The sequence below is a fragment of the Falco punctatus genome, assembly GCF_963210335.1.
Source record: "Falco punctatus genome assembly, chromosome: 5".
NCBI lineage: Eukaryota > Metazoa > Chordata > Aves > Falconiformes > Falconidae > Falco > Falco punctatus.
Window position 1 is genome coordinate 29,866,205 of NC_137584.1, and position 26,188 is coordinate 29,892,392.

The 26,188-nt window shown below is 43.1% G+C and overlaps 2 protein-coding genes across 4 annotated transcripts in view; both read right to left on the reverse strand.

Annotated features, from left to right (window-relative positions):
- Nucleotides 1-15,246, reverse strand: part of ROCK2 (Rho associated coiled-coil containing protein kinase 2) — a 123,186-nt gene extending 107,940 nt beyond the window's left edge. For all 3 annotated transcript variants that reach the window (XM_080390643.1, XM_080390642.1, XM_080390644.1), the window contains exon 1: nucleotides 988-15,246. In XM_080390643.1, the coding sequence (XP_080246769.1) occupies nucleotides 988-1,137 (150 nt within the window). In that variant the 5' untranslated portion in view covers nucleotides 1,138-15,246. The remainder of the gene's footprint in view (nucleotides 1-987) is intronic.
- Nucleotides 15,247-16,163: 917 nt separating this feature from the next.
- On the reverse strand, nucleotides 16,164-26,051 carry E2F6 (E2F transcription factor 6). The gene is given in 8 exon segments (XM_080390649.1): nucleotides 16,164-16,927; nucleotides 16,929-16,953; nucleotides 17,695-17,842; nucleotides 19,398-19,511; nucleotides 20,538-20,697; nucleotides 21,010-21,226; nucleotides 22,651-22,699; nucleotides 25,745-26,051. Coding segments are annotated over 8 exon segments (804 nt in total). The 5' UTR covers nucleotides 25,811-26,051; the 3' UTR covers nucleotides 16,164-16,902.
- Between the last annotated feature and the right edge of the window lie 137 nt (nucleotides 26,052-26,188).

Genomic DNA, 26,188 nt, shown 5'->3' on the forward strand with positions numbered 1-26,188 from the left:
ACTCGGTATAAGTGCCTTGAGCAACTCTTGGAAGGACTGGGATTTTTTTCCCCTCTTTTTCTGTTCCTCATAACTGGGCCACACTGGAAATCTTGGGACAGACTGGAAATACAAGATTTAAAGACCCTGAAGTTCAGTAATAATAATCATAATCAAGACTGCCTCTCACTGCCTTTCCAGAGTTTAGATGTTTTAAATGGGGAAATATAACTCCCTTCCCACTCCTTCCTGAGGGCATGGATTTCCTACTAAAGGAAATTATATTTCATACACTCACACAGAAAAATGCTATTTGAAATAGGAGACAGACGAATCAATTTGCCCCAATGGAAAACAAACGTGACTCCACAGGACCCCCCAGTTACATTTCTCCCTTAGGCGTGTCCTTTTCCTGAATTATTTCCACATCGCACAACAAACCTCCACTGTACCGGAGGCCGGTTTTGCAGAGGGGTGCGAGGACGGGCAGCGGGCGCAGCGCGCACAAAGGCAGGTACTTTGGGAACGGGCACGCTGCGACTACGAGGCGCGAAAGTAAACGCCGTAAACGATGCCGGGAGAGGCAAAAAAAGGCGCTTTCCTCCCCAGGTCGGAGCTTCCCAGAGACGCTTCCCACTTTCCCCAACACACGCTGTCCCTGAAGGGGAAGCGCTCGCTCTCGGCTCCCCGCGCCCTGCCTGCCCGTTCCCCCACAAGCGCCCCCGGGGGCCGCGGGCCCGCTCCCCGCCGGGCCCGGCCCTCCCCTCAGGTGGCCCGGCGCCGCTCGCTCCCCTCGCCGGCGGCCCGACCGGGGGCGTGGAGAAGCGCCGCCCCACCACCCCCGGGCAAGGAGCCTCCGTCCTCCCCCAGGAAAGCTCCTCCAGGACGCGGGAGCCCTTTCCTTCCTTCCTCCCTTCCTTCCCCCGCCCGCCCGAGGCGAGGGCAGCGCTCCCTTTGTTACCCCGCCAAGCGCTTCCCCCCGCGGCGCGGCGCGGCCGCCCCCCTCACCAGCAGGCTCTCCACGTTGACCGGGGAGCGCGGGTCGCGGATCATGGACTCCAGCTTCCTCTGACGGCCCTCGAGCATCCCCGCCGCCGACTCCAGCGCCTCCGCCGTGAGGGGAGCCGCCGACATCTTCACCGCCGGCTGCTGGCTCATCCTTTGGCCCGCCTAGCGGCGGCGGGAGACCGTCCCCCGCTGCCGGGGAGGAGGGGACTGAGCGTGGTCGGCCGGCGGGCCGGCTCGGGGCCTAGCGCGGCGGAGAGGCCGGGGGAAGGGCGGGGGCCGCGGCGGGCCGGGCCTGGGCAGCGAGGCGGGAGCAGAGGGCAGCGCGCCGCCGTTGGCCGCCTCGCGGCCGCCCGGACATGAAGGGCGCGGGGAAGCGGCCGCAGCTCCGCCCGGGAGCGGGCAGAGGGAGGGGAGAGGTGGGAGGGAGGGAGCGCTTCCCGCCGTGCCCCCGCCTCTCCCCTTGCTCGGGGCGTCCCTCGGCGGGCGCCGGCTCACCGCCCGCTCCCCGCCGCCGGCCGGGCCATCGCACCGGCCGAGCGTCCGCTCCGAGGGCGGAGGGAGGCGGGGAGGGAAAGGGGAAGCGGCCGCCGCGGAGTCGGGCTCTAGACGCCGGCTCCCTCTCGTCTGCTGCTCAGGCGGGAGCTCGATCCCCGCCGGCCTCGCCTCGCCAGCTCCCCCGCCGGCCCTCCCTCGCCGCTCACTGCACGGTGCGGCTGCTGCCGCCGCTGCGCCCGCCCCCGGCCCGGCCTCCCCGTCCCCGCGCCGCGGAGGCGGCCTGCCTTACCCAGCAGGCCCCGCTGCGAGCGGCGGCGCATAGCTCGGCGCTCACTCACCGCCTATCTATAACCCTGAGCTCAGCGCCCCGCGGCCCGGACGGGAGGCCAGCGGCCGGGGACGCGGTGGCCACCGTGCTCAGCCCGGCCGCGGCACCAAGGTGACCTCTCGCCTTGTCGGCCCCCGAGACAGCCGCTGCGGGCGAGGCCCAGCGGAGGGGCCCGGCCTGGGCGCAGCAGCCGCAGAGAGGAAGGGCAGCGTGCTTGTGGCTGGGTGGGTTGGGGCCAGGACCTCATCCTGCCCGCCTAGCGTGAAGGACGCGCACGAAACAGAAATAGAGGGTTGAGAAAGTGGGTGAGCAGCGTTTCAGGGAGAGCAGCGGTGCTCGGGGCACGTACAGGAGGGAGGCTGGAAAGTGAGGAGCTGTGCCAGGGGCGATGCAGACATCCCCCATTCACCCTGAGAAGGATGAACCCCCACACAGTGCCCGCCGGCCGTGGTTACGGCCACCTTGGCACACTCGGTGGGCGTCGTGAGGAGGCTGGATGCTATTTATGAGACCCAGGCAAGAACAGGCTGCAGCGGGGAGGGTGCTGTTGGTGGTCTGAGTAGTGGCTGTGGGGATGGAGGAGGTGAGCTGGATCCGGGGATGCTCGGTGGGATGCGTTGTGACGCTCTGGCCGAGGTGTGGTTCCAGCAGCCTGGAGATGTGGCTGGCCTTACTGGGCAGGATGACAGAGACGACAGCAGTGCCACCCACAGAGGTGGAGGGACCTCAGGGAGAAAAGGTTAGCAGTTCTGTTGTGTTGACTTGCAGCTGATAGCTGGATGTCAGTGAGCTGATGTCAGAAAAATGGGCCAATATTTTAACTTGAAGAGGAGGGAGAGTCAGAAGTAGATAAGTGAGTCACTTGCATGGTTTTGGGAGAGATCACTCGGTGATATTCTGAGTCAGGGCCCTGGCGCTGAACAGCCCCCAACTCGAGGGAAGGTGAGGTGTGAGTATCAGCCCAAACCCCATAACTGAACTCTGCTTAACAGCTGAATCAAAATCCCTGAACCTGACAGAAACACACACACACGTAAACATTTTGAAAAGTCAGATTGGGCGTTGTGACTCATGCTTCTTCCAGTGAACCACATTGAGTTCACGAGCTTTCTGAAGGAATTGGTAAAAATCTGTATTGGGAGAGGCAGTGTTTATTTATATCACAGGACTACTTCACCCCCAAAACAGATTAGGATCAGCTTTACTGCAATGCCACCAAAAAGATCACATAATTTGCCCCAGCAGTTTACTTTACAGGGTAACAGAAGTAGGTACAGCAATTAGTAGGGTTGCTACTCAGATGAGGGCATGGGCACATGGCGTAGCACGTCAACCATTAAAAGCTCTAAATTACCCAAAAGAAACATGGTTTCTTCACGTGCAGCCTACTCACTGGCTAATTTCTTCCAAGTGGCACAGCAGAAATGTTTGGTTTAAGAATGGATTTAAAATAGGTTTGGACAAGTGACCAAATGTGAGGTAGTGTGTCTCCAGTAACCAATAATGAGCCTGTGCTGGGATTTGCTAATATCCACAGCAGTTTTGGGGGTGATTTCAATGAGCTTTGCGTCGGGTAGCAGGTGATGTGAAGATCTAAGCTTTCAGTTTCCCCTTGGCTATAGGTGAGCTGCTTCTCTTTTCCTTATTTTTCCTATCTATAAAATAAGCTTTGTAAAAACTAATCTTTATCTAGATTATATGATTTAGTGACATTGTTCAGGGCACTATTTAAACAAAGGTAACAAATTCTTAAATAAGCATAACAGCTGATTTTGTATACAAGAAAAGTGTGATTGTGACTTCAAAAGCAAGTGTGTAGAAACAGCACCTTCTTGAAATTCTTGCCCAATAGATCTGTTCCTCCAGCCTTCAGGACATATCTGTTTACTGACGAAACAAGTTTTGCTTTGTTCCAGGGACAAATTGACAACGGCAATCAGCTGAATTCCTTTGTATGACACAAATCCTCAACAAAATTACCAGCAGAAGCTTTATTGCTGGTTATAAGTAATTAGGTGGCAAAACAAGTACCCAGAGAGTCAGATCCTTCCCTCGGTATTTGCAAAAAATGCTGTTTTAACATGTCCTAAAGGGAAAGTAACACCACCCTCTGCGGTCTTTTTACAGTTCTACCTTTTCTGCCTATAGTGGCATATATCTCTTAGGATACCACCTATCCGTAACAGTGACCATCTAAGGAAGAGCTGGTTTTGCTTGGCCGTGTACGGTAGTTGTGAAGCCTAATGCAGTGAGTTCTCAAATGTTATTTACCACAATTTGAAAGGCAAAGTCCAAACCTTCCAGTGTGCATGCTGCAGCTTTAAGCCTGAGTCCACAGTTGGATCCTACACCTCTCTCTCTTCCCCCTGAAATGCTATTTAACTCTTTAAGTGTCTACAGCCCAAATAGGTCTTAGGTGTCCCAAGGCAGCTGGGAATTTGCTGTTGACCATTTTCAGAACTGGCTACATTTTTATGAGCAGATTTGTAAGAAGTTGGTAAACTGGATTTATTGGTTAAAAGTTACCAGCTTCAGGTCATTCCGTTAGGATATTCCATAGGGATCCAGCCTTCTCAGGGAGAAGAGGGATTTGGCCCTGGACCTCAGGCATGCTTTCAAAACTATCTGTTGCAAAAGAAGAAAAAGATGACAAACTACCCATCTGTGCATCTGTTTCAGGAAAGGGGCTGCTATGTTTTTAGCACTTGCTGCTGGCCTGTTTCGGCTTTTGCAAATCCTTTTATTAGGCTTCCAGTCTCTGCAGATATTGTATAGAAAGCATAAGAGCACTACTGATGGTGGAGTTGATTCTACCGATTGGGAGGGTCCCTAAAATTTAGCTTTAGCATCTCACGTGGATCTAGTCCATTTTTGCGTTTTGCATATGGGAAAACAGACACAGAAAAGTTAAGTGAGTTGCCAGTCATCTCATCTCTGCCTAGAGACATGAATTGACTGTCATCTGAATGAGAACCAAATTTTGATAGATGAGTAAGAAGGGCAAAAAAAAAAAAAAAAAATAGTCCAAGTCTTTGAAAGCTGCCAAAATTAAGACATGTCAGACTCCTTATGGGCAAAGGTGCATAACTATCATCCCTCACCACCGGGGTGTCCAGGCCACCAGACTGACAGTATGAACGTCACAGTCAGTTGTTGTTGTGATAGAAGTAGGACAAAAGGTGGGTTTTAGGTAATGAGGTCTCACGATTTTGGAGGTTGTAGCTGAAGATTGTCATTCTGCCTCCAGAAAATAATTTGTATTTACTTCACTAGCATAAGGGTTTCTTTATTTTTAGATGCATAAATATGAAATAGGGATGGAAGGGAATTTTAAGTTTATTGTGGTGGGGTTTTGTTGTGGTTTTTTTCTTCATTTTCCTTTCTCACATGCTAGTGTTTATTCAGTCTAAGGGTTAATTATTTTTTCTGGATTAAAAATAAAACCCTTTTTCTTCATTTTAGGTTAATGAAAGAGATGGGAAGACAGGTACATGACTTCTGTATGCAGGAGACACAAAAGCACATGTTTTTTAAAGGAGTTGCAAAGTCAGCCACAATCATCATCATTGTTGATTGTCCGATTCCAGCGTTGTCTTGGTGCAAATACTATAGTTAAGTAAAGTCCACAAAAAACCATTGTTTAACATTCCTTCATTTAATTCATAGCACAGCATCTGTTGCATTGCAACTAGCAGCTTTAAATACAAGCAGCTTTTCAAACGCCATGTATTTCCAAACTAGTCCTCAGTAAGAATGACACTACCACATCAATCACTAGCACAGGCCAGCTATAAAATTACAAAACCACTCAGCCATCTGTGTAATTAAATGCAAACCAAAGTAATCATGGAAATGTTAAAGAAAATATCTTCATATGGTAAACTTCGTAGGTAAAAGCCTACATCTGCTCTTTCTACTCAGAAAGGAATATATCTTCGTCCCCAATAGGTATGCCAGGTATCATTGCTTCCCACCCTTTCAAATAGCATTTACAGCTGATAAATGCAGAAATACTAGTTGGTACTGTCTGTGCTGTGCTGAATTCCCTATCTTAAATACAAATACCAGAGGGTCAAGAAAAGGAGGTGTGAAACAGAGGTGGCTGCACAATGCTGGGGTGTGTCGTGATAAGGCAGGACTGTGACAAAAGACAGACTCTGCCTGTCTTTTGATGGGTTACATAATTCTCCCCAGCTAACGTAACATTGCTTTTGTTAATAAGGTAGTTTTGTAGTTTCTTGGATGCATTGGGAAGACAGAAGTGAAACTGTGAATCTAGGTTAATTGAAATGCTTACGTGATGTTGATGTGCCAGATTCTCTTCTGTAAGTCTCGGGAGGAAATGTGCAGTAAGCATAGCTTGGAGAGTAAGGACGAAGTGACCTCAAGTTTTCCTTTGCTGCTTTCTGCATTTAGGCGAAGTTTAGCACTCTGTGACCCATAGGCATAAGTTACAGCTGTTCAAGGGGCTGATCTGATTTATGAAATCCTCCCCATCGTGTTGTCGGTAGACTGCTTATACCTCACAGGACGTTGGAGGGGTTTTGCCATTCTTCTTTCTGCTGTGAGCAGTATCTCCAGCACTTCCTTTCCATGACACGTGGTAAATGTTGCAAAATTGGAAGTGTGCAGGGTACAAAGTTGTTGGTCCTGTGGAAGTGCTGGCCATAGCTTCTCAAAGCTGTTTCTGCCCCCTTTTAATTCTGACAAGGGGAATAAGGATTGATCCAGTCCCATCACTCGTGTGTCTGTAATACCTCTTCCAGTGAACACGTACCCATGTGAACACAAGCATTTGTGATAATTTATTCTGGATTTAAGAACAAACATTTAAGCAACTGCTTCCCAAAATGGAACCCAAAGTCCAGAACTGGGCAAACAGGCTCCTTAACAGAAAACCTGAGGAGAATCAGACACATTAGAAAGGAGGGCCCAGCTGCGTACTGAACAGAACTTGTTACAAGAAATGTGCCCGAAGCCCATCATTTTCCCAGATGGTATGTAATATCAACAAGCATGGCCATCCTGATCTGATCCAGAATTCTTTAGGAGAGTGAGAACCCCCATAAATATTCTCTTTTTCCCCACCCTGTGGCAATTCATGCTGCATATTCCACCTCCAAATAAAATTCCTAGCCACTATCTTGCAGGTGTGTGGGTGTGCCTCTTTAAGGACACATTCTGCTGAAGCAGTCTTTATGCAGTAAAAACGCATTAATAAGAGGCCAGGAAGAAAAGGCTTTCTAGCCTGTCAATGAGAGTGCTCAGCGGGATGGAGGCTGGGAGGTAGATAGCAAACTTGGTGACCTTCACATTTAGATAGGTATTGAGAAGAGTATTTCTGGATTGCAATCTTGGATTTTGGTATGAAAGTCATAGTAGGCAACTAATAAATCCTTCTTTTGATTTGGCTTTTAGCCATAAGTATGCAGGAACTGGCTTGGAAAACGACGGTAAAACCCTGAGCACCAAACACTCCCTGCAATTAGGGGGAAATGCCAGTAGAAGATGGCTTGTATAGAAAGGCTAAATAAAGATGACTGGTGCTGGAGTTCTGTGTGCATCTCTGAATACCCACATTATATGTCTCCATATTAGCACTGTCATTCCTATGCTCTGCTTCTCATCAAGACTTAGCTACTGTTAATTGTGGGGAAAACAAGCCAGTCTAGCTGATACTGGAGTATAAACAACTGCAGTTGCTGTGCCTACTCTTGGGGAACTTGCAGAGACTCTACATAGGAATAAGAACAATCGTGGGTGCACTAGTGAAGACATAGCTTTGCAGATAAGGGTTTACAATCTTGGTGAAATTACATCATTTTGTATGTAAACAATATCAGAGTTGAGCAGCAACATGAACACATCACAGAGAGGGAGGGAAAGAAAGAAGGAGATGAAAGGAAGGAAGGAAAGAGAAAAAAAAAGAACAAAAGAAAGAGAGAGAGAAAGAATAACCAGGAACGCAACTTTTTTTTTTTTTCTTCCTGTTTGGAAAAAGTATGATTTTCCTATTTCTCATTTTGTCCAGCAAGAAGGACAGTCTTGTTTAAACAACTGTTATTACTAGATTTGACTCTCAAGTAGTAAATGGGACAGCTATATGAAGAAATTAGCGTAGAGATGATCTCAGTTTTGCCCCAGTCCAAATGAATATTTCATCTAGGCTTTGGTGATAGCTGATGATGTTAAAACAAAACAGTATATGGATAAGCAGAAATAAGGTATGAAAATGAAAATTGCCATGGAAGTGGTAATTACAAGCAAATTGCAAGAAAAACTTACATGATTTTAGTAAGTTTGGTTTCAGATAAGCATCAGAATTCTGAAATTACTAAAACTACATCTTAATTTCTATAACAAGTGATTCTCAAAGGAATTACTATTGCCAGGGTGATGCTATATGATTGAAAACAGTAAGTATAGATCTGTATCTTCAAAGGAGACAAACATGACAGTTGTCAATCTCCTTCTGTGACCTGAGTAGCATACAATGTTTAAAAGCACATTTCTAGCATATAACAAAGATATGGAAGAAAATAGGAAACGGTCTACATGTACATCATACTGGACTAACCACAGTTATAAAATAATGGCAAAACAAAGTTGATCTCATTTACCTTGTCTTCATTAAGTAATTTGATACGGTAAGGGTGGTGTTAATGGGAATTACTAAGGGAACTTACAATAAAAACCAGCACAGTTCGAACGTAACCAAACTGGCTGTTTTTCCTTGCTGAAAGAAAATAACCTGACGGTATTTCTTTGCACTGATCCAATGTGGAGTATTTGCTCTGGATACTTGAAAGAACAGAGAGGGGTCTCTTTTTTAGTTTCATAGCATGGATATACTTAGGATAAGGAAATCTTATTTTTGTCCAAGGGAGTTTGAAGCAGAATTCTGCTTCCTAGGAAGCTGTCAAAGTATTGGGCATCCCTGAAGTGGGAGAAAGGGGAGATTCTTCCTTGTGTTGAAGCTGTTGCCTGCACAAAGGCACCGAGTTCATTGGGTCAGTGAGGAGGAGCATGAGAATCATGGCTTCCCACCCTGGGAACCACTGTGCTCCCGTGGGAGGTGTGTCCCCATGCCTCTCCATCTGGACAAAATCAAAGTGGTAATGGGAAGGATTGAGCGTAGCCTCCCTCAAAACAGCCTCTGCTCAGGGGTCTCTGCTACCTAAGGAAATGCTCTGATCATCGAGCTGCTGGGTAACTGGGGACTTTCCTCCAACAGAGTTTATCCCCTCCTTTGTTTTTTTTCCAGCCAAAACTATTCAGCAAATTTGAAGCAAATAGTTTAGACATGACTGAAACCACATTTTCCGGGGAATTAACTATGAAAATAAATAAATAAATAAATCACGCAACTCTAACTATTACCACTTACAAAATCTATGCTGCTTCTTTTCCACCTACATTACAACACATTTTAATCTTTTTTTAAGTATAAGAGTTTGACCCATCTACCCAGACATAGTAATAAATTAGGGCTCATTAATGATGCTGTCCTGGGGTGCACGAGACCTTTTATAACACATGTAGTGCTTATTTCCTCAGCTTATCGATACTCTCTTTGCAGCCCCTTTCACCCCATCAGTTCCAACAGTCAGTCCCTGTAGGAGGGGGACTCTTCACTATTAAGTTTTCATCCTTTTCTAGTCAACTAATTTAAAATGAATAACAAAATAGAAGTACTTTTGTCACTAAGCATACTGCTAGCTTGTTGATAGTTTAAATAGATTATGCCATGCCACAAAATACAAGCTAAATCATAGGAAACAAACAAAGAAAAAAAGGATATATGTAGCTGCAGTTGTTAAAAGTGTAGAAAAGCTCCAAACCAAGTGCTGGATGTGATGCTGCCTACAGAATGGCAGCATGAAGAGAGATTTCATTACAGAAGAGAACGGAATTTGGGTTTTTCAGAGTTTTCTCAGCGTTTCTCAGATTCCCCCACAACCCGTATTGCGGACAGGCAGGCAGCTGCATAGCCCACAGAGTCAGTTGGCTGGTAGCGCCACAGCCCAGCCCTCCTGGTCTTCCAAGACCTGGAAGCCCTTGAACTTGGGCTGTCAAAAAGACTTGGGTGGACCGCATCTGATGTGCTGGAAGGAAAGCAGCAGCTAGGGATCTGGGGGGAAGCAGTTTGCTTTCCACTGAATTGGAATTTGATGGTAGAAAACTGTTCAACCAGAAAATTTCTCACCAGCTCACTCGGACCTTGTGGCAGACCAGCGCACCGCATCTTTCGGGACCGGTGGTTTCCAAACACTTTCTGTAGGCCATGGTGAGCAGCCCTCTGATATAGTCTTTACAGCATTTTCAGGTAGTTTGATGCTGAGTGTGATTTGCAGCTGGCCAGAAATGTGGAGTGGTGGTTGGCGAGTCGGACCCGATGGAAGGATGGTTGTAGACATCCCTCTAGTGGCCCCGCAGCCTCCGGAAGCCAGCGAGCAGCTCCGGCCCTCGACGAGCTCTTTGCAGTCAGCGTGGGGCTCGGGGCTTGTCTGGGGTAAATAGGTAAGAACTGGCGGGTAATTTCTCCCTTTTTTCCCTTTCACCAAAGTTCCCCTTGAAACTCCACATCAGGCTGTTTAGAGTGTTTATTTCATGCAAGCGTCGATGCTGAAAGGCGGTACCCATTTCAGTTCCTCTCTGGCCACTGTAAAAAAGATGTACTGGCAGATGGAAAAGGGGTGAGGAAAGGGTTAATCCTATCTCTGAGCTTTTTTAAATGTCAGATTATTTAACCTAGAGAGGCAACAATTCTGTTATCGTTAAAAAAAAAAAAAAAAGGGAAGTTATACTGAAGTTTAATCAGATGTTTCAGATTTTCCTGTCTCATAATACAGGACTGAGAAGATCCCAAAGGAAAAGAAAAACCCCAGTATATGTAAAATAAACATAAGGAACATTTATTTGTACATTTGTACACTTTGACTTCTCAACTGTAATTCACAATAAAATGCTTATTTTGATTATGTGCCTGGAACATTTATTTTGCCATTTAATTTGTTAAAGGACATGCAGTAATGACTGAGAGCATCAGTAAGCCCTGGGGGCAACATCTTTCAAGATAGCAGAGAGTGTTCTGGTTCTGTCTTCAGAGAGGATGCTCTTCTAGGGCACCTGGGAGGTCCTGGCAGCCACCGTGATTGCTTCATGAAGAACAGCAAGTCCAGGGCCAGACTATGGAAGTGCTGGGGGAGCTGGTATGCTCATAGGCGTCACTGCGGAGCAGAACTGACAGGAGTTTGCAAAGGAGATCAAGGCAGTGCCCCCCTTTTTGCAAATAGGCACAGAACAGAGGAATGATTTGTCCAGAGGCAGCAAGCTGCCTGATAACAGTGTGCTGCGGTGTTGAAAGCATCTATGGGTTTATATGTTAAAACTCCTTAGAGGACAGCCCACACTAAGATTCTCACTGTATGGAGACAGAAATCCCAAATCTCATCCTTCTGATAATCATAGTTCTGTATCTCAGTAATTCCTCGGTACTACCATTATTACCACTGTGAATCCATTATCACTTTTAAACAGAATTACCAATACAAAATACAGAACAATTCAGCTGCAAGTATAATTTATTCAGCTTACTCAAGCCCATTTCAAAGCCACCGTTTGCTGTCAGTAAGGCACATGGCTGAATGACTGTTTCTAGTCAAACCTCGATTTTGTTAAACTGATCAGAAGTGATTCAATTGAACGAACAGACCCTGTCCTGATCAGGTTTTGATTTCAAAGGTGATAAAAAACTTTTTATGTGGCATCGGGAGGATTTATTTTCCCTTTACAGCTGTATTATTTTCTCTCCAAACCATAAACGCCGTTTTGCAGACTTCCCTCCTTACTCCCCAAAAATAGCTCCCACTTGTCAATATAAGAAATGGTCCATTGGCATAAAGCCGGCAGAGAGAGCATAAATGCCTGGGAAGTTTTCAGGCAACATCTATGTAAACAATTATTGTTGTCTTGTTTTCATTTCTAGGCAACAGATCCTCAGAGATGCATACATAGCATACAGACAGTATCTGGACAGCCTTCCAACCCCTTCTGTCCAGATTACAGCAGTCTATATTTTCTCCATGTATAAAGGAACAGTATTGTACATACAATTTATTTTCTGGACGCTTCTGAACAGGAGCACAGGCAGAGTGCAACCTAGCAGATGAGAATGCCAGAAGGCAGTCTCATAACAGTTTGCAGAAAGATGGATCACACCAATAAAAGCATTAGAGATACTGTGTGTCCTCCTTTTCAAAATTGCATTAATGCCTTCCCTTGTTCCAGAGGCCATGCTCAAATGTTGCCACTGCAATATTTAGTAGGATATATTTCCTACAGGTACTCATGTTCAGGAACTTCTTTTTGTGTGCTTGTAAAAAAAATAAAGTAGGTAACTCCCTACTAACAGCTACTGCCGCAAATAATGGAGAGGGTAATTTCCCCCTTTGCTGACGTTTCTAGATCCAGAACACTTCTGTTGGAATCCCAGCTGTCTCTCAAATATTTCAATCATGCTAAATCTCAGCCAGAAATCTCAGTCTTTAGAGAAGTAGGTATCTAGCTTCAACTTTCAACATTAATGACTGGTATAATAAACATGGGGTCTATTGACCTTGTTTTACTCTTCAGGTTCGCAGGTATTTGCTCTTAGGTTGTGCTTAAAGGTCAGGCTCATCTCTAATTTACAATCCCCTTTAAAACTTTATTATCCAAATAAATTCTGAAATGTTTTTACTGGACTTCAAAAAATTTTGTCTGACAGATAACTTTTATTTTCACATTTGGAAGTGAACTCTTAATGCTGAGGTCACAGTCAGTGAACACAAATGTTATCCTAGATTTAGGAGCCAGCAAGTCTCTTAAGAAATTGTGTGCCTTGTGAATAAAATATATAAAAAACCAGGATTTCCCTTTCTGCACTTGCTGAAACTTTATATCTGGTTCAACACCTTCCTAATGTGCTAGAAAAACTTCTATGAATTTTTGTGTCATTTTTCACGACATGGGCTTTGGCTGCAAGTTAGAGAAGCAACAACTACTGTCATAACCTGCTTGTGACATTTCTGTGGTTATAGCTGGGGAAAAAAAGAAAACAAAACAAACAAAAAAAACCAAACAAAAAAGAAACAAACAGAAAGAGAGAAAGAGTTCCTTAGAAAATGACAGCTGAAATACCAAAATTGCTTGTCTGTCTGGCAAAGAATATTGCATTACCTAAAAGCAGTTCTGTGCAGGACTTGAATTATAATCTACAAAAGACTGAAAGCAAAACTGTCTTCTTGAAAATTTTTAGATTCCTGAAGTTTTCATTTGAAGTGCTAAGTTTTCCTTTTGAAGAAGGATGCTATGAAATATTAGAGGCCTAATAAAAGTCAAGAAAAGGCTAATGATGTCCTGAGCTTGTGTCTTTTGAATTTGCTGTTACAACTTCTAGGATCGTCTCCTATAGCCCCACCACTTAACGCAGGGACGATTACACACACTACCTCATTCACAGTTCACACTGTGAGAAGCTACTGTAAGCGCACATGGATGCGGTGGGTGCCCAGGCAGCACAGCTGCAGACCCTGATAGCCCACTGCCAGGCTGCAGCGGGATGAAACGAAGGGAAGGAACCACATATGAGATGCATGGAGGGAGCCAGGCTTCTCTTTCTCTCCGAGCATCATTAAGATTTCCTTCCAATCATATACCATGGTTTTTTACAAATGAGTATCTGAACACTTCAGCAAACATCTATGAGAGAAGCCTCATGTAGATTTCTATAAACCACACACAACCAAGTATAGTTTATGTGATGTTAGCTTCAACACACTTCTCACAAATGACTGTTGACAGATCAGAAGTGGAACCAAAAATAGCAGATTCCTGCTCTGGATAAACACTTCAGCAGTTACTTACGCGCCAGCACAGTGCGAGGGCCAGCCTGTTCACCAAGATCGCGGCACACACAAGGGTGTAAAGCTTGCAGCGAACTCCAGCTACTCAGGAGCAGCCCATTGTCTAGCAACCAGGCTCACCTCATCACCGAAAATTACAAGAGCTAAAGTGACTTCTGAAATCAATGTAAATTAATCATACTTCTAAATGAGGCTTTTCACACACAACAAAGGATTATTCAAAATGAAGGAATTTGTTGTCTTTTAAGTGCTTTCCAAAATACAGTAATTTAAAGCAATCCTCTCTTCTTTACAGATCACATTATTTAAAAACTGCGAATCACTGAAAACTGATGAGTGATTTCCCATAACAAATAAGGGCTGAACTGACAACTTGTAGCATTTGTTCCTGTTACAGAGTCAACAAAACCAGGTCGTTCCAAAATTACAGATTCTGGCTGTTGCTATTGCTGATTAATGCATTTAGATGTTCAGCCATTCATATTGAAGGAAAGACAAAAATGTTATTAGAGCTTTTTACTTAATTACAGGCAGAGTCCTCAAATAGCCGAGAGAAGTGCTTACACATATAAATATGTTGGCAATGGACAGATATGGACTCAACCAAAATAGTCTAATCTTAACAACCTTTCAGAAGAAATCAAACATTATTATAAAGTTCAGAATAAGGTCCTATCAGATTTACTTTTTAAGTGAGCTTGTAACTTGTACATAAGTTCATATTTACTCAGGAACCTCTCCTCAAGTCCAAGTCTAATCTTTCCAGCTAGCTGGCTTACTGAGCTAATGCAGTACGTTGTTCTCCATTATCACAAGTGGATAATACTGTAAGTATTCTAGTAACAACAACGAAGTGGTTTAATCTTCAAAAGTTTGTTTGTTCCACTAAAGATGCAATATTAAAACAATCAATGTATTTAAGAAAACAATTATAGCATAGCTGCCATATTACAGCTTCTCCCATTTCATTGTGATAATCGTGTAGCTTAAAGTTAAAAAATGATTTCTAGAGCTAGAAAAACCCGCGCAAAGGAAAAAAAGAGAATCATCAGAGATTTCAAAATAAAAAATCCTAATGTTTCAATTAAATAAAGCATGTTCTGCTTTTGAAGACAGAGTTCCTTAACGTTTAGAAGCTGGTTACTTTGTAGAAGTATGCTTCCTTACTCTACAGTTCAAAACACAGTATCATCATGTAAGAAAGTCCCACCCTGATGCACAGCATTCAGGATCAGTTGGTGGTGCTGGAAATGTTTATGTTTCACAGCAAAGATTATCCCAAGTTGCTGAACCAGTGTAGGGGGAATCAATACTTGTGCACAGATCTCTCTCCCTTCAAAAACAGAAGAGTGATGTAAAAAAAAAAAAAATAAATAATCAAATAGCAAGTTTGCCAAGTGGAAAGATGCAAGCCACCAAAGGAAAAGGACCCTTCTTGTTCAGAAAGATGATTTCTTAATTTTAACTCCAGCCCCCAGCTTTACTAGAGGAGCACCTTCCCCATTTTTACTGCATCTACATACAAAACATGCTTTCACTTTGCTTTTATTAATTACTGTAACAGCTCAGCCTATAGTTTGTGTTGATGTATAGATGCAGAAAAATAGTATCAAACACAAGTCCTATATTCTGGAAGCGCACACACACAAGAAGTCAAGATTACTTTCTGATACAAGCTTGCACTTTGTGTATTTCAGTTTGCATAGGGTAATACTACAGATTTTGCAGAAGTAGTTAACCTTGTAGAAAACTGCATTAACATATGCATTTAGATATATTTATTTAAGCTCTTGCTCTACTTTATTTGTACTGCAGAATATAGGGAATTTAATTTCACAGCATCTAAAACAGCTGTAGAGTTGCTGGTTAAAACACTGAAAAGTTTATTTGCTTTGTTGTTCTCACTTGTGAGTGGATGGATAGTTGTTGATACTGTGTGATTGGGAAAACAAAGACCTGGAGCTCCAATTTAAAAACAAACCAACCGACCCACCCCACACAGAAGTACGCTTTTCACTACTGGAGTAGAATGAGCCTAAGCAAGGCATTTGTACGGTGACAGTTAATTCACTTAGAAACCCAGTACCCAAGTTCTAAAGCTTCATTTTACAGATACCACAGAGGGACAATCAGAAGTAATCCTAAACTATTTTACATATTTTTGCAAGCTAAAGCCACAAAGAGATCATGGTACTAGGCTAAAGCTATGCTGTATGCAAACTCCAGAAACTGAAGGGACCAATTTTAAGTAGTTACTGATCATGAAGTTTATTCTGAAAATTGCTACTGTATTGTGGCATCACAAGAATCAGCTCTAACTGCTAGTTGCCAGCATCACATATAACAGATTTAAAATTTTCATATCCGTTTTAATGTCTGTGCTTACCCAGCAATCTGACAAAGACAACTCAAAATGTTCCGTTAGACTGACCGATTAGGCTACTTAATATTTTTATAAGCTTATTTTATTTCTTTGCTGTACAAAGGCAGAAGTGCAAACCATCTCAAAAAATCTACATCAGTAACTACCTAGACATGATACAGATATATACAAAAAGCGCAATTATTTAACTTCAGTGTTGATACCATAGTTCATACAGAGCTGGATGCAAATGATGCAAACAGCACCTACACAGCGTAAGGCATAACTTTCATGATATCTACATCTTGTTCCTTATAGTGAAGGCTTCTGATAAACCAGTTCTTTGTTACACTTGTACTTGCCAATCCTGCTTAGTAGTAGTGCAGCCTCAGAACTGAAAAGTGCATTTCTTTATTATATACATTCCCATAAGGATTGTGGATCATCCCAGAGTAAGGATTGTGGATCATCCCAGAGTAAGGATTGTGGATCATCCCAGAGTAAGGATTGTGGATCATCCCAGAGATAGTTTTCAAATCTTCATTTTTAGAAGTAATTGTGTTTTCTGTCAATTACAATTATTTCATCAGCTAAAAATACCATTTTCCCAAAGTTCTGTAGTACAAAGGTCCTAAAAGCAATAACTGTCATCTTTCATCTTGGGAAGATAAGCAATCCTGTGAAAGCACTCAAACAACCCACTGCTGTTTTAAATTTAAACCACTTTGGAACGTTTCAGGTTAGTAAGGTTGCAGATCCAAGTGGCTTTGGAAAAGCTCTGTAACACATATATTTACATTCGCTGTTAGATTTTTGAGTTGTAATTAATCTGGCATCTCAGGTGGTTTGTTTTTTTCCTTCGCCTGGAGATCTCGCTTTTAAAGGAAAGTAAAAAAAAAAAAAAAAGAAAAAAAAAGAATACAATTACTGTCATTGTAGGAAATACAATTCTGAGTCATTTTGCAAGCAAAATAAAGTTAAAAACTACCTAAGATTAAGAAGTCATCCCTTCCCCTCAACTATAAAGGAGCACTGCTAAAAATAAACTATCTTTTGTGTTCTGAACTACTGCAATTCCTGCCACACTTATTTCTAAACCACAACATCCTGTAGCACTGGGGGTTTTGAGAAACTACGTATCAGCCAATCTTGTTTTAGGAGATGAAAACACTACATCCCCTCTCCTGTCTGCCCTCCCTTAGACTGGGCAGTAATGAACAAGGGCAGCATACTGTCATTTGAAAGAGCGTCATAACTCTCTCGTTTCAGGTGAGCTGCTGGGCTCTGCAACGAGGCAGCTGAGAACTAACACACATTGTTCCACCTGCAGAGTGCAGCTCTGACAGGAAACCAGTGAGAGCAAAGGAAGGAAAGGGTCAGGGAACAAGAGTGCCTTGCTACATGTGCACGTGCCTGACTGACCTCCTGCTGCTGTCAGGCAGCACAACAGCACAAGCTCCTCTTTCGGGTGTTTCCTATACTCCCACACATCTTGGCCCACAAACTATGCCCAGAAAAATTATACTTGCACAATATTGTTTTCAACTGTATCAGAATGGTATGACCCTCTTGAAAAAAACATTAAATGGGGATAAAATGTAAATGGAAGACACCACCTTCATCAGGAGGAACTGATGGCTCAGTTTCAGAAGTGACAGTAACTGTATCTTCAAAAGTTTTAGCACCTGGCTTCTCTTTTTCCACCTCACACAGATACACATCAATGGGTCCTTTTGTGCTCTTCACATGTACTTCTATGCAATCCTATAAAACAGTGACTTGCATATAAACCAAAGCACAAATCTTTCACATCAGGTTATCTATTTTTGCACATATTTTACAGCCAGTAGATGAAGAACAGAACAAATACAGAAATAGCATAACTATTTAAAATTGTGTTATTAGTTCTACAGGAATTGTAACTATTACATAGATTTTTAGGGCAATTATTAAGCACCACTAAGCTAAAAAGGTTTCAATTTTGATGAATGTGCACTTAAATCTTTGTTTAGTCTTTTTACTGACCTTTAGATGTATGACCAGGATTTACTATACATTTAGGAAGAGTAACAATTTAAAACTTGACAAGTCAATGCCATGGATCAGAAACCAAATCAGAGCATGTAGCAACTTTAATAATATCACAAAACAACTAAACTACATTACTTTTACTGCTTTCCTTCAGCAGACGTCACACTGCAAGGCACAGAGCAAATCAAATTTAACGGACAACAGAGAGAAAATTCTGTTCTGTCTAAAATACATCTTTTTAAATCCTGCCTTCTTTTGCTTCAGGAAGCCTCTGAAATCTTATCTTTTTCATCTCCACAGCATGAAAGCCAGCTCCTTCTACCAGTGAAACCACTGGAGATCCATGCAGAGGATCTAAATCTTCTGGTTCTACTGATTCATATCTCCTTTTCCTATTGTATCACCTCCCCATCTGTGCACACAGCAAGATAAATTTGATGATTATACAATTAAAAGCCTTATAAACAAAACACACATACAGAAGGAAAACAAATTAAAGTTCCATTTGTTTATCTTAAGCTTACTTCCATTATTTCCCCTCTTTCACAGTACTACTTTAAACACTGGATTCCCAGTATATAGGCCCTGACGCAGCTGCAGCATGACTGGGTGCAGAGGACAAAGCCGTTACAGCTCCTCTGTATGACACAAACAGAAGGATGAGGATGTGTGTTGTGCCACAAGGTGAGGACAGGACAGAACCCCCCCACCTCCATGCAAAAAATCCATCTTGACATGATCTACTAGAGTGCCAAAATGTTTTCTTTTGTCAACCACACTGCATTTCACACTTTAATATTACAGTAACAAAACTGTCTACTCATTAAGCAGTAAGACAGCATTTACATGCTGTTAAGAACATTATAAAATCATGCCAATGGCTGTTTGGTTAGATTTACAATTTTTGTAGATTTTAGTATTCAAACATTAACAGCTCTTTGAAAGTTTCATTATCCTAGTAATTATTGAACAAACTGATAGTGGGAATAAGTAACACTTACTACAGTTGTTCCATTCTGTCTAGCAAAACCAAATAACTAAAGCTCAGACCTGTTTATTGTTTAATAATTTAGGTAAACAGAAAAATACTGAAAGTAAGTTTATTACACTATTATCCCTGCAGCATTGTTTAGTGCTGTAGGGATACAAGAATACAAAATAAAAGAACAATGAAGTACCAATATTTGCTATACATGATAACAAAACTAGAAATCAATTACTGATTGCTGCTGCAAATATAAAATTTGAGAAATTTTGCTCCCTTAAGAGAGAAATGTATAAATCTTACTTCTTTAGGAACTGGTATTTCCAATTTAGTTTCCTCTGGAGCTTTGATTGCAATCACAATCTGTTCTTGAAACGCCTGAATGCTACGGATGTCTTGATACGTCACATAAGCTAGTGTATACATTGGTCAAGGATTCTGTAAAGCAATTTGGTAACAAGCAGAAGCAAAAAGTATCATGTACAGATACGTTGAAGCAGAACACCAACTTAAGTGGTAAATAGTTCATATGAGGTTAATTTTACAAAGCTAGTATTAAAGTAAGTATTAGTCAACAAGTGGAAAGACTTTATTGCTAGGAAAGAGAGTTTTTTATAAAACAGAGATACTCAGTATTAAGAAAACACATACAACTGACAAACCATTTCCACAGATGCTGTCCTAAGTCTACAAAGCAAAGGGAATACTGCCCCTGAGAAACTACTATGACACACATAAATAATCTCCTGGAAAACTACAGAATTCTTTTCTTAACCAGAACAGAACATGTGAGGTGTAATGAAAAGTTTTGCTGTTATCATACAGAAAATGGGCACGTTTCATTGAGCATGAACCTTAACATTCTGCCACGCAAGGGAGCTAAGGAATATTTCATTGTAAACATGTGATTTTGGCTTTGGGTTATGTCATATTAAAATAAACCTCTTTTCTATTATCAAAACCCATTGAAAGACAAGATTGAATTGGAACCTCTCTCAAGAGACATAACAGTATTAAGGACACAAGAAACGTACCATCATATCTTCTTGGCAACAGGCCACTGGGGCTCTGTTTTGGGTTCCCTTTCTCATCTCACTAAGCAACTCAGTCTCACTGGTAGGTCAAGACTTGCCTCTGAGTTAACTTTATAATGGAGAGAAAAAGGTGATGGTCAGAGTACCAAGACTATTGCCCTACTTCCATTCTTCTGCAGTGGGAAGGTCACACAACTAGTACTCCCCTGAGAACATGCTAGATTGTACATGCTACTGCAAAGCAGGGCACATGACTAGTACACACGAATATGAAACCAATGTTTCCTATTCTACAACTCATTATCAAGTATTACTGCATACCTGTTGTATCAGCCTACACTTATTATGAGATACCCGAGTACTTGCAACCAAAACCACATGTTAAAGTAATGCAAGAGTTAAAAGGATATTTTGCATTTTCTTTGTCATCTGTTAGTTCGAATAACTGATGAGCACAATCCTTGATTAATTCATCCAGAGCTTCTTCCATTGCTGACAAGTCAGAGAGTTCATCTTTAAGGTTTTGCTGTTCTGGTGCTTTTCCAACAACTTGGTCAAGATTAGAACCTCTACAAGGATATAAAAGTTGTCTAGTATGCTTGTATAAATAAGAGCCTGTTTATTGAGCACAAAGTATACTAACAGACAACCAGGAACTCTGAAATCCTTTACTCTGCTGTAACACTTTATTATGCTTTTGCACTCGATACTTGTTAATGTATCAAGTAATTCAGACAGCACAAGGATACAGAAAAACTTAAATAATTGTATCTATTAAAGGTAAATCAATATGCTTAAAAATACTCTCAAAAGTTATAAACATTACTTGACATTGTTGGGTTTTATTGTTTCAGAAATTAGAAGTTTTAAAGTCAACTCACACCCACTGGATAAGATTCTTAGATCTTTTCTGAATTAAGTGGATTCCATCCAACACATTCGTGATGTCATACACCCTTCGTTTTCGTACTCCAAGTGTTGTTGCTACTTCGTTTAAATCAAGGACACCATCTGGAGCTGTTTTGACAAGATCCATGAATTTTCGGGTCAAATAAACCAAGGATGCATCAAATCGAGGCTTTTTGACTTTCAGAGTTTCTGTAAAGTTTTGATAGAATATTTAGGGTAAATTACTATGCAAGTATGAAGTGTTCCTTAAAAAACCCAAACAATAGTGATGAAGTAACAATGAAGATAAAAGTCTGGAAGCACGGCAATTATTAATGCTGACATTGCAATGGCATCATATAAAGTCTATTAGCTACATATACTTTCATTTGTTTGCAATGATTGTATCTAAATAGCAAGCATGCATCTTCACACTTTCAACATTCATGACTTCAGACTGCTAGCATGGAAATTAATAGTTGTGTAACTATGTTCTGTAGGACATGAGGTCAGACTACTGAATGAATACCAATGAAACCTTTGGTTAACTATAGATAGTGTCAAGGAACTGCCAGAGAACAGCAGCTCTATCATCTGCTCCACGACAGTCTTAAAAATTTATTACTTTTTTCCTCCACAATCTTTGGCCCAGATTAACCTGCAGATCTCCCAAATAACATTCAGGCATGGTTTCAGGGACTGTTTCAGCCTGGACATGACCAAACTGTTCTGCAGTACAAAAACTTAATATATGGACAAACTCTGGTTGTACTGTTTGGCCTCAGGGCAAAAGAATTTGTCCTGCCATTGTTTGATATACTAATGCAACAAAGATCTGCAGATACCAAGATACTACAGGTGTAAGAGAGATCCTTGTGCTATATGTATCCATTACCAGCATATTCACAGAAACAGCAGGAAAGGTACTGATGAATAGCTTGTTTAACTTCAGATGCATAAAACATAAAAAAGCATCTATTTTTGAGGCACAAAAAAAAAAAAAAAAAAAAGATGTGGTACACACGCACTCATCTGATGCTAGAGTCAATGAAAGACTCTCAAATTTTGCTGTTACTTGTCTTTTCTCCTGGAAAGCAAAACGGGTATTTCATTTCTGACCAAACTGTATCACTGAGTAATATTCCAGTCTAATGTTTCAAGAGAATGTGTGTGTGTGTGCGCGCTTCAAACTTCATTATTTTTCCCAGGATGAATGAGACATCCACTTTTACTCACAGTATATTACACCCATTCCATGGCTGCAAGATTGTGCACTCTTAACGGTGACAGGTTCAACAACTCAGTTTTGGATTGTGTTACAGTGAGATTTGTGACACTATTCAATTGGTGAGGAAAAAACCACACAAAACACAATGCAAATTCACTTAAGCTTGTACTTACATTTGTTAATACCAGTTGAAAACCAATGTTTGCCAGCATGATGTTCAAGTTCTCTCTAACTCATTTTTCCTGTACATTATTTTCTTTATAGCAGTGGGAAAGTATACTTGCAGCAAATTTAAAGAGGAAAACTATGAAGAATGTATTGCTTCATAGCTGTTACTTCATTTAACATGAAAAAAGCATGAAATACTTAAAGGAATAATCGTCACCCATGGAAGACTGCAACTTACTTCTCACAAACTGTACGTCATTGTCCACATTCAGGTTGATCATTGGTGGCTGGGGAAAAAGCAAACAAAAAAAGAAACTGACTGACATAAAACGCTGTCTACAAAGGAAGCTTCTCCAGAAGAAATCACCAGATCAACTCTACATGCTACAGCCAGCAGAGTGCTGACAATTCAACAGACACTACTGTGAAGGAACATCAGAGGATAGAAGGGATACATGCTCATTAATTCCCATCAGAATTTTCAGCTCTTAGTCTCAGCTTGTCTTGGAAACCACTGAACTCCCTAATGCTCAGGCAACGGTCACAACACAGATACCTGTATAAACTCTACAAATACAAGCTTCAGCTAGTCCACATACAGAAGATACACTGCTATTACAGAGCATTACAATTATATATTACAAGACTGGCAGCAGTCTGCTCTGGTCAAGAAACTGGTATGATGAACCCAAGTAGGAACTTCTTTCCACCCCTCACCCCAATTTAAAAGCTGTATTTTCAAATTCAGACTCATTCCAATTAGGAGAGACCTAAGAAGGTCTCTGGTCCAACCTCCAGGTCCAAATAGGAACAGCCATTAGATCACAGCTGTTTACTCAAGGCTTTATCCAACTGGGAAAATATCAAGGGATGGAGGATACACCTCTCTGGGCATCCCATTCCACTGCTTGCATGTCCTTGCAGTGAAAAAAAGTTTCACCTTACATCAAGTTGCAACTCCTCTTGCTTCTTCTATTCAATTCATGGCTATTTCCTTTCAGCTGCCATCATGCATGGCTATGAAGTGCTGGCACCCACTTCTTGTTAACTTTCTTGCAAGTACTGAAGGGCTGCTGTGGCTTAACAGGCTCCCACAGCAGTTTATCAACAGCCTTCCTGTACTGGTGGGTCTAAAATGGACACAGCATTCCAGCAGTAGCCCAGTACATGCCAAGTAAAGAAGGAGAATCATTTCCCTTGATTTGCTAGCTATGCTTCTGCTAATACAGCCTCATAGGCCTCAATGCCAGGGCACAGCACTGGTGCATGTTTAACCCACAGTCCATCAGGACCCCCAGGTCCTTTCAGCAAGGTACTCCCCCAGCGCTGTATGCTGCAGCGTACAGGCCCAGGTACAGGACTTCACACTTGAATTTTCAGCTTCCTTGATTGAAGTTTATGAGGTGTCTGATGACCTATTCCTCCAGCTGAGGCAGCTTCCCCACTCAAACATGAGGGTGCACCTCACATCCTCATCCTAACAGGACAGGTCCCAGGAAAAGACCCCTGAGGAATGCCACTTGTAACCCACTTTTGCATAAAGTATGAACCACTAGCCAGTCCTCTTTGAGCCTGACAATCCAGCCAGGGTTTTTTTACTCATCTAGTAGCTTACAGTCTGTGACATCCCAACTCAAAAAGGCTGCTGCTGCAAGAGACTATTTCAGAAGTCCTGCTAAAGCGAATGCAGATGACATTCCAGGCTTTGGATCTACAGATCTAATAATTCCATCACCAAAGGTAATCAAATTGGAAGCATAGTCTTGTTGGCTATTCCCAATTGCCTCCTCTAGCATATGCCTAGAAACAGCTTCCAAGACTGCTTGCTTCACGATTTTCCAAGAGACTGAAGTGAGGCTGACTAAGCTGTAGCTGACCTCCACAACCCCTCAAAGACCATGACAGCAACCTCACAATGAAATCAGACAACTCTCTCAGGATGTACCCCAAGTGGGTCCTATAGTCTTGTCTGGGCTGGGATTTCTCAGGACATTCCTAATTTGACACTTTTCCATTGCTTGCTATTCTTCTCCTTGAATCCCATCTCTTAGACACAAAGCCTAGGGACATCAGTTCTGAAGACGCACTGCAACACGGCTGATTAACTTTAGCCTTACCTGTCTCTGCTTTTCCTGAATCAGATGCCCCATCTAGCAACAGGTTCGCATTCTCCCCCTGCCCCTTTACTGCTAATGTAACAGTAAAAAGTTGTCACCCTTGACATTCCTTGCTAGTCTTAAATTTTTAGACTTTGGCTTTCCTAGCATCATACTTACATGCCCACAAAATGTTTTTTATCCTTCTTTACCGCCTGTCCTTGCTCCCACCTGCTGTATATGTTCCTCTTGACCTCCCCAGAGTGCAGGCATAGCTGTGCCCATTCCTCCACACATTTACTTGTTTTCATGAGTATCAGGATGGAACACCCCTGTCCTTACAGGCCGCTTCTCCAACTTTCAAAGTTGTCTCCCCTAAAATCTCAACTACCTGTTATCTGAATAAGCTAGAATCCAGGTTCTGTACTCTGCCACTAGCCTTCCTCACTATGCTCAGGGTCTTGAACTCCACTATTCCATGGTCATTACAGCCGAAGCTGCTAATGATTACCATACCCTTGACTTCCTTGTTTATGAGAAGCAGATTCAGGAAAGCATCACCCCTGGCTGATGCATCTAAAGACCTATGTAAAGAAGCTGTGACAAACACCCTCTGTGTCTTACAATCATGACCTCCAATAATAAGAAATTTTCAGTTACCACTGTAAAAACTCATGTAAACTTTTTCATGGCTCTAAGATACTACTACCAAGTAACATTGAGCCCAACAGTCAAGGTTAACAAAAATAAGCATTTTTAAGAAGTTCCACAGAATTGAAAGTAGGCCTGTTTTTTTGCTAGCTACCTCATAACATTACTAAAAAGTAGCAGTGGAAGTTGCACCTAAGATTACCTGAACATCACAGATGATCGAAGAAGAACGGAATGCATAGCTGGATTCGTTTTTCTCGAACATAGCTACAACGTATCTAACTCGATTACGAGGCTAGGGTAACACAGCTAAAACAGTATGATCCCTTGGCGCTACACCACCACTACGCTCTTCTTCCCGGGCAGCCTGCTACACACGCAAGGAGGGAGGGAAGCACCACAACACGCCTTTCGCGCACCAATCCTGCTAGGCCTACCACATCTCTCCAACCCGCGGACCTCGGGCCGGACAGGCGAGAGGAAGGACTTTGGGGGATCTCCTCAGAACCTCCCGCGGCGGGAGCGAAGCGCTGCAGTGCCGCCCCGCCCTCTCCCCGTCCACCCCCCTTCCCCGCCCTCCGTTACCTCACTCACACGCAGCGTGTCCGGCCGCAGCGGTCTCAGACGCTCCCACTTGGCAGGGCTGGCCATGTTCGCCCGGCCCTGGCTCCTCCTCCTCCTCCCCCCCCCCTCCGGCCGGCCGTAGCCCTGGCGCGCCGGGAGGACTCTCCGCCCTGAGGCGAGGCGGTGGAGGCCGGGCGCTCAGAGGCCTTCACGACGAGCCTGCGAGTCCGTGTCGAAAGAAGGCGCCGCCATCCCCACCCCACCTCCGGGAGGAGGGGGCGGCAGGGGGCCCTCCCGCCCTCGCCGCAGCTCCGTTATGGCCGCCTCTCTCCTCCCCGGCCCCCCCGCAAACCGGACGGGCGGGCGGGAAAGCGGAACCCCCGCCCCGTGCGCAGGCGCGCGCCTCCTTCCCGCCAGAGCCGGGGCGCGAGCGGAGGTGGCTCCTCCCGCCGCCGGGTCCCTGCC